Consider the following 10,000-nt stretch of genomic DNA (forward strand, 5'->3'; position numbering starts at 1 on the left):
GCTTGTGTGTTTATATCGGTCAGTGACTGTGTCTGTGTGGGTCTATATGTGTGTGTGTGTGTGATACTACTGTGGACACAGAGGTCTGAGAGGTTGAGCTGAATCAGAATGATCCACAGAAAGCAGATAAAGGTCTGGAGAAATGGAGGAGAAAACTGAAGAAGAGAGATGTGTCTTAAATCACTCCTGACACACACACACTCTCTGTCCATGTGTGTGTGTGCTGGACTCATTTCACAGGGGTCAGATGTGTCCTGACAGAAGTGTTGACCTCACTAAAGGCCCTGATAGACTCACAGTGAAGCTCTTTTTCATCCTGCAGCAGCAGTGTGAAACATACCAGCTGTGTGTTTCTGCTGTACTGACCACTGCGACGTTTAGGAGGAGGAGCAAATACGTAGTAATAGACCATTTTGAAGGATGTAAACAATAACAATGGTCGTAACGTATTTCCTGTGTTACATTTTTAATTTCCATATCTTCTTAGAAAAACGTCCACATACTGATAAATAATGTTAAATTAGCTGTTTTACGTTGCGATCTGATTGTATTGCCTCTTGTCACAGTTATGAAATAGTTTGACAACAAGCAGGAAATGTTCATGTGCCAATGGCATCACCACATTGAAAAGGTCTATAATCATCATTGTTGTCATCATCATACAATACAATACAATACTTATTATAGAGCTCATTTTAAAACAACCAAGGAGAGCTAAAGACTATAAAAGAAACATCTTTACGAATAAAAGCCATAAAACGAGGAGTATTAAAAGTAAGAGAAAATGGATAGGTCTTTAAAACAGACTTAAACACAGAAATGGAGGGGGAAAGTCTAATGTGAATTGGTAGACTGTTCCAGAGTTTAGGACCAGCAACAGTAAACGCTCGATCACCTCGTTTTTTAAGGCGTGTTCTGGGCACGGTGAGTAAACTGAGATCATAAGATTTCAATGATCAAGAGGGGGTATACGGACAAATAAAAAAAAGTCAGTAAGGTACTGAGAAGCAAGATTATTGACGGCTTTGTAAACGAATAATAAGATTTTAAAATCAATTCTGTATTTATGGGTAACCAGTGAAGTGCAGCTAAGATTGGAGTTACCGACTCATACTTGCGGGTGCCAGAGAGTAGTCTAGCAGCAGCATTTTGAACCAGCTGCAGATGAGAGAGAGAAGATTGAGAAATACCAAAATAGAGAGAGTTACAGTAATCTAAACGTGTTGTTATGAAGGCATGAATCACCGTTTGAACATTTCTCTGGGATAAAAATGGCTTGACTTTAGCCAGTTGTCTGAGGTGGTAAACGCAGGATTTCACGACAGTACTGATCTGTTCATCAAACATAACACAGAGATTTCTTGCACATTGGGTAATATGTGGGGCCAAAGATCCCATATTGGCATCTAACAGAGAATTATCTTTGTGCCCAAATACAATTACTTCACTTTTATTTTCGTTTAAATTAAAAAAATAGCTTGAGAGCCAAAGTTTAAGCTCCTCTAAGCAAGCCAGGAGTGGTTGTAAGCCGTTTACATCTTTTTGTTCTAGAGGAAAATACATCTGAGTGTCATCTGCGTTTAGATGAAAGGAAACTTTATAGTTCTTGAAAATGGAAGCCAGGGGGAGCATATACAGGGTGAACAATATGGGGCCAAGGATTGATCCCTGTGGAACTCCATAGTTGAAAGGAATATTGGATGAGGATTGATGGCCAATGCGTACACCAAAACATCTATTGGTCTGATAAGAACGGAACCACTCTAAAACTGTGCCACGAAGACCCACAGCTGTCTCTAAGTGTGTCAACAGGACATCATTCTCATCATTGTCACTACCACCATCATAATCATTGTCTCATCCTCGTAGTAACCATCATCTCCAGTTCCTGCCATGGTGCACAAGCTCCTGTATACTGTCCAGCACATTGATCTGTGTCTTCAGAAGGGTCAGGGTTTCCCCTCACAATTACCAGGCCACACTTTTAATTAGGAAGGCCAATACGGCATGCTAATTCAGCCAGGAAGATCAATGAGGCGAGAGAACACAATGAACAGAGGAGCAAAAGTTTGTTCTGGAAATGTAAGAGATCCCCGAGCAGCTTCACACAAGGCTTTTGTGGAAATGCAAGAGAGATTCCCTTGGGAAACGAACGAAACAAGCCTCTCTGGTGTACTGATGTATGCACAGCCATATGGGGGCTGTCAGAGGAGGAGAAGTTCAGCTATAGGGCGATTTCTCACATCGCACCTGCTGCCCCCAACACGCAGAGCTGTGATTTTCACTTCTACGGGACGCTTTCATCTGCTTTCTTCAATGACGAAACTCGAACGCTCTGCTGATCCCCACAATATGGAGGCTTTACACATTAGCGGGTTTCTCCGCAGCAGAAGTCATCACAGTTGGTAAACTCAGAGCGCAGTGAATGGGAGAGAGCAACAAATCATTTATTAACAATCCTATTTGCTGGAATAACGAGAGAGAAACTCCAGGATGGTGTTATCAAGACTTCAGAGAGAGGAAAACACTAGTGTGAGACTGATAACGGCAGCCTGACGAGAGAATCATGGCAGATTTACACTCCTGCACACATACACACTGCATTACACACACCTCACACAAGCACTCATTCTGTTTTGTAATTTGATGTAAAGACGATATAATACACACAGAAATGTTCATACGTAGTTTTTTTTAATCAAAATAATAAACCTTTTAATGATTAACTAATCATTAGATGCGTCATAACTTGTGTCTTGTGAAAAGGGTCCATGTGGAGCGATCTGTTCCGGCAAATCTCTGCATCAGATTAATGACTTCAACGTTTGATGTCCGTGCACTTTAACTGGGACACTACAGTATTTTTCTATTTTTTTCTCCTCTGAGTTATTTTTTTCCCCATCTTAATTCGTATGCCATTCATCCGCCTCCATTTCTGGCTGATTTCCAAGCCGGTTCATTGTCAGGATGCTGCTGTAAGCAACAATCTCTCTCTCTTTCGGTCTCTCAGGGTTTGATGGACGCTTAGCTGAAGGGACAATGTATTCAGGCAAAAGGGCTGTAGCTGAGGGAATTGCCTATAGTCTGCAGAGACACTGTGGGATCATGCATGCATTTACTAAGCAAATCCAGCTTGCCATGGGGGCTTGGACTTTACCATTTTACATGATAAATCTAAGTTACAATAAAGAACCTGATCTCCTCTCGGACCCTGAGGTCCTAGATCTCGTTAAGCAGGCACTGCATTTGCATTCATTTAATCAGTATTGTAGTACAATATAGTAGTAGTTTTTACTACAGGAAATCATGGTGATTTGTAGTATAATACACCATATAGTTGTAGAAAACTACAGTCCTGGGTAATTTGCTTATATTACTATAGTTGTTAGCAACTATTGATTTACAACAGATTAATTCAAATATTTTAGTAAAGTATGCTTCAAAATGCCATAATAATATAGTATTTTCTGTAAATTAATATAGTATATTTCATGTCGAATGTTACCATCATGTTAATACAAACAATATCCTTGTATAAATCCAAGATACAATAAAGTCCTGATCTCCTCTTGGACCCTGAGGTCCTAGATTTGGTTAAGTTGACACTGCATTTGCAATCATTTAATAAATATTGTAGTACACTTTAGTTTTTACTACAGTAAATCATGGTGTCTTGTAGTATAATACACCCTATAGTTGTAGAAAACTACAGTACTGGGTGATTTGCTTTTATAAAAATAAAAATACTACAACAAATTAATACAAGTATGTTACTAAAGTATGCTTCAAAATGCTATAATACTATAGTATTTTCTGTAAATTACTATAGTATATTTCATGTCGAATGTTACCATCATGCTAATACTAACAATAACATTGTATAAATTCAAGTTACAATAAAGAACCTGATCTCCTCTTGGACCCTGAGGTCCTAGACCTGGTTAAGCAGGCACTGCGTTTGCACTCAGTAAATCCTGTACTAACATTAAGTGTTTATTACAGTAGACTGTGGTGTAGTGTAGAATAATATATCCTATAATTGCAGAAAACTACACAATTGAGTAATCTGCTTATATTACTATAGTTGTTAGCAACTATAAAAATACCACAACAAATTAATACAAGTATGTTACTAAAGTATGCTTCAAAATGCTATAATACTATAGTATTTTCTGCAAATTACTATAGTATATTTTATGTGGGATGTTACCATCATGCTAATCCAAACAGTAATATTATATAAATCCAAGTTATGTCGACACTAAAGAACCCGATCTCCGCTTGGACCCTGAGGTCCTAGATCTGGTTAAGCAGGCACTGCACTCAGTTAATAAATACTATACTATGCTTTGGTTTTTACTACAGTAAACTGTGGTGTAGTGTAGAATAATATATCTTATAATTGTAGAAAACTACAGAATTGGGTACCAGAATTAAGTAATTACGTTACCACAACAGATTAATTCAAGTATGTTACTATAGCATGCTTCAAAAACCCTATTCACTGTAAACACCTATAGTGTGTTTATGTAGGATGTTTCCATCATGCTAAAGCTAACACTAACATTGTTAAACACTACAGTTTAACGCATCACAAACATGCTCCTTCATGGAATTAATAGCAAAGCGTGCTAATAATGCTAGATACACCCACATGATAGTGTTATTAGCATTCTAAACATTAACAATTTGCTAGCAACATGTTAGCCATGTGTTAAAAATTGTTTAAAAAGCAAATGCATGCAAACAACACTCTAAAAATACTAGAAAGATGCTAGCAACATGCCACTTCAAGCAAATGTAGTGTAAACAAATGCTAGCTGCATGCTAACTCGTGTTAGCCACATGTTAAAACAAGATAGAAATAGACTTGTAACATTCTTGCATTCATGCAATCAACCTAGTAAATACGTTATCTGAACTATGGTTACCTGTTTATTTATAATATCCACCTTATACACAACTAATTCCCTTTCTGATTTTGATTGTAATAGTTTAAACTATGCTAAATAATGCTAGAAAAATCACAAATATGCCTTCCGCTCTAACTTTCTACACAAGATTACACTTGTAAAGCTAGCAGGCAAGGCTTTCTTGAACATCATAAAAGTTTCGAAATGAACTTCTCTATCTAGCTGTAAAGTACAAACCAAAAATCTCACGACTCGTGTACTTTACTTTTTAAAGTTAGGACTGAACAGTGCTAACACCGATAAGAGGCCAAACATGAGCTCAGGACACCATTACGGCTGAACCCTGCTGCGATTCGCTGGTGTGTTTCTAAGTTCACAAAGCGGATTTCACCAATCAAACAAGACAAATTCGGGACTTAAAATGAGTCTGTTCTGCTCAAGTGGCTCTAGAGTGAAAAAGCTGCCATAAAAAGACGGAAACAGATGTGGAAGAGCACTTACTTGATGTAGTAGGGCACTTTATTCTGGGACACGGCTCTCTGCCAGGGCAACTGCACTGAAGCTGTGGACAGAATAAAAGATTGATTAGAGAGGAGACCGAGGGTCCGATCATGACGCTGTTGGTAAATGAAGCATTAATTAACAACATCTCTCTCATATCTGCGGACTCCCGCTCTTTTAATTTCTCCAGACACCAAAGCGTCGCTCCTGAGGTACGCACATTTGATGAAATACATCTGCTTTCTCAGCACAATTCGCTGTACGCAGCTCTGCTTTCTGAGTTAATGCCATGAGTTACAAAATCAAAGGCCAAACTCAAAGTTCTGAGTGATGTTTTAAAGTAAAGGCCAGTCTGACACAGCATTTACACTAAACTCTGTGGATCAAACATGGGAAAGGATAAGATGGGGAAGGAAAAGGCTATGGTTGCAACAAGAGTGAACTCTACAAATTTTAACGTATTAATCGATATCATGGTATTGGATTAATTCAGCGGGTAACACATTCCAATAAGGTTGTATTAGTTAATGTTTATGTATTTACTAACATGAACAAACAACGTGCAACACATTTATTGCAGTATTTACTCATCTTTGTTAATGTTAGTTAATAAAAATTGATTAAGGAAACTCACTGTTCAATAAGTTAGAGATAAAACATATCAACGAGGTTGTTATATCAGAATAAAGCCCAACAGGTTTATCGGCAGCCCGATGTGAAGCGTAGCACTGTTGTTTAAGACTGAAGGGTTTATTCTGTAAAAACGTTGTCCCTTTATATTTACCCTTTATTTTATCCTGCTTATTACATGGCTACTTAAAAAAATAAATACAAAACATCATCCAGAGCAGTAATAGTTTATTATTTTGTTAAGTAAACACAAAGCTGACAGAGACTAAAACAGCTGATGGAGTATACACTAACCTGCGCATTATTCAGACACTAGATGGAGACAAACAGTCAAAAACACAACAGAAACTAAAACAGCTGATGGAGTATACACTAACCTGAGCATTATTCAGACACTAGATGGAGACAAACAGTCAAAAACACAAAGCTGACAGAAACAGCTGATGGAGTATACACTAACCTGCGCATTATTCAGACACTAGATGGAGACAAACAGTCAAAAACACAACAGAAACTAAAACAGCTGATGGAGTATACACTAACCTGAGCATTATTCAGACACTAGATGGAGACAAACAGTCAAAAACACAACAGAAACTAAAACAGCTGATGGAGTATACACTAACCTGCGCATTATTCAGACACTAGATGGAGACAAACAGTCAAAAACACAACAGAAACTAAAACAGCTGATGGAGTATACACTAACCTGAGCATTATTCAGACACTAGATGGAGACAAACAGTCAAAAACACAACAGAGACTAAAACAGCTGATGGAGTATACACTAACCTGCGCATTATTCAGACACTAGATGGAGACAAACAGTCAAAAACACAACAGAAACTAAAACAGCTGATGGAGTATACACTAACCTGCGCATTATTCAGACACTAGATGGAGACAAACAGTCAAAAACACAACAGAAACTAAAACAGCTGATGGAGTATACACTAACCTGAGCATTATTCAGACACTAGATGGAGACAAACAGTCAAAAACACAAAGCTGACAGAAACAGCTGATGGAGTATACACTAACCTGCGCATTATTCAGACACTAGATGGAGACAAACAGTCAAAAACACAACAGAAACTAAAACAGCTGATGGAGTATACACTAACCTGAGCATTATTCAGACACTAGATGGAGACAAACAGTCAAAAACACAACAGAAACTAAAACAGCTGATGGAGTATACACTAACCTGCGCATTATTCAGACACTAGATGGAGACAAACAGTCAAAAACACAACAGAAACTAAAACAGCTGATGGAGTATACACTAACCTGAGCATTATTCAGACACTAGATGGAGACAAACAGTCAAAAACACAACAGAGACTAAAACAGCTGATGGAGTATACACTAACCTGCGCATTATTCAGACACTAGATGGAGACAAACAGTCAAAAACACAACAGAAACTAAAACAGCTGATGGAGTATACACTAACCTGCGCATTATTCAGACACTAGATGGAGACAAACAGTCAAAAACACAACAGAAACTAAAACAGCTGATGGAGTATACACTAACCTGAGCATTATTCAGACACTAGATGAAGACAAACAGTCAAAAACACAACAGAAACTAAAACAGCTGATGGAGTATACACTAACCTGAGCATTATTCAGACACTAGATGGAGACAAACAGTCAAAAACACAACAGACACTAAAACAGCTGATGGAGTATACACTAACCTGCGCATTATTCAGACACTAGATGGAGACAAACAGTCAAAAACACAACAGAGACTAAAACAGCTGATGGAGTATACACTAACCTGTGCATTATTCAGACACTAGATGGAGACAAACAGTCAAAAACACAACAGAAACTAAAACAGCTGATGGAGTATACACTAACCTGTGCATTATTCAGACACTAGATGGAGACAAACAGTCAAAAACACAACAGAAACTAAAACAGCTGATGGAGTATACACTAACCTGAGCATTATTCAGACACTAGATGGAGACAAACAGTCAAAAACACAACAGAAACTAAAACAGCTGATGGAGTATACACTAACCTGCGCATTATTCAGACACTAGATGGAGACAAACAGTCAAAAACACAACAGAAACTAAAACAGCTGATGGAGTATACACTAACCTGAGCATTATTCAGACACTAGATGGAGACAAACAGTCAAAAACACAACAGAGACTAAAACAGCTGATGGAGTATACACTAACCTGCGCATTATTCAGACACTAGATGGAGACAAACAGTCAAAAACACAACAGAAACTAAAACAGCTGATGGAGTATACACTAACCTGCGCATTATTCAGACACTAGATGGAGACAAACAGTCAAAAACACAACAGAAACTAAAACAGCTGATGGAGTATACACTAACCTGAGCATTATTCAGACACTAGATGGAGACAAACAGTCAAAAACACAACAGAAACTAAAACAGCTGATGGAGTATACACTAACCTGAGCATTATTCAGACACTAGATGGAGACAAACAGTCAAAAACACAACAGACACTAAAACAGCTGATGGAGTATACACTAACCTGCGCATTATTCAGACACTAGATGGAGACAAACAGTCAAAAACACAACAGAGACTAAAACAGCTGATGGAGTATACACTAACCTGCGCATTATTCAGACACTACATGGCGACAAATAGTCAAAAACACAACAGAGACTAAAACAGCTGATGGAGTATACACTAACCTGCGCATTATTCAGACACTAGATGGAGACAAACAGTCAAAAACACAACAGAAACTAAAACAGCTGATGGAGTATACACTAACCTGCGCATTATTCAGACACTAGATGGAGACAAACAGTCAAAAACACAACAGAGACTAAAACAGCTGATGGAGTATACACTAACCTTCGCATTATTCAGACACTAGATGGAGACAAACAGTCAAAAACACAACAGAAACTAAAACAGCTGATGGAGTATACACTAACCTGTGCATTATTCAGACACTAGATGGAGACAAACAGTCAAAAACACAACAGAGACTAAAACAGCTGATGGAGTATACACTAACCTGAGCATTATTCAGACACTAGATGGAGACAAACAGTCCAAACACATGCGGTATAGGGGAATTGATGAACTAAATTGGCCGTAGCGTATGAGTGTGTGTGTGTGTGTGTGTGTGTGTGTGTGTGTGTGCGCGCGCGCGCGAATGAGTGTGTATGGGTGTTTTCCAGTACTGGGTTGCGGCTGGAAGTGCATCCGATGCGTAAAACATATGCTGGAGTAGTTAGCGGGTCATTCTGCTGTGGTGACCCCTGATACTCAGGGACTAAGCCGAAGGAAAATGAATGAATGAATTCCATGTGTGAATGCTGACAGCCCTAGGTGTAACACATGGACTGTCGCCGAGGTGAAAGGCAATTTTATGTACTGTTATTGTTACATCTGGTTATTTCATTTAATCTAATTGCCACATTTTCACTGGCAATAAAGGACACATTAAGAGTGATAAACTGAATCGAGAGTGTGTGTGTGTGTGTGTGTGTGTGTTAATGGCTGCTCTCGACTGTCCAATGAAACAGAAAATAAGTGGACGATTAACCTCTGAATTATTAAACACAACCGGTTTACCCCAGCTGAAGTGTGTGTGTGTGTGTGTGTGTGTGTGTGTGTGTGTGTGTGTGTGTGTGTGTTGCGGTGTCTGATTTTCCACACTGTCTGCCTGTTTAATATTTGATGGCTGACATTGACTGTCTGCGAGCGAGCGTAAACTTGTGCCAATTAAAATCTAATAAGTTTTAATTATTTTTGTCCTCTTGATGTGAGCGAACTGGCAAATTTCAGTCACACTGATTACATTAACACCTCACAGACAATTACACATCTCTGAATATTTCATGAGGATCCAAAAGAAATGAGGTAAATAACAACTGAAACAAGTTGCTCTAACAGATCCACAGGTTTTACACCTTCACAGAGCTTTCTTAACAA

At 38.4% G+C, this 10,000-nt stretch overlaps 1 protein-coding gene across 1 annotated transcript in view; it reads right to left on the reverse strand.

The window, feature by feature from the left end:
* Positions 1-10,000, reverse strand: part of utrn (utrophin) — a 346,120-nt gene that overhangs the window by 100,414 nt on the left and 235,706 nt on the right. The window contains 1 exon segment of the mRNA XM_056448819.1: positions 5,415-5,475. Coding sequence (XP_056304794.1) covers positions 5,415-5,475 — 61 coding nt within the window.

Source organism: Danio aesculapii, chromosome 23 (assembly GCF_903798145.1).
Source record: "Danio aesculapii chromosome 23, fDanAes4.1, whole genome shotgun sequence".
Classification (NCBI taxonomy): domain Eukaryota; kingdom Metazoa; phylum Chordata; class Actinopteri; order Cypriniformes; family Danionidae; genus Danio; species Danio aesculapii.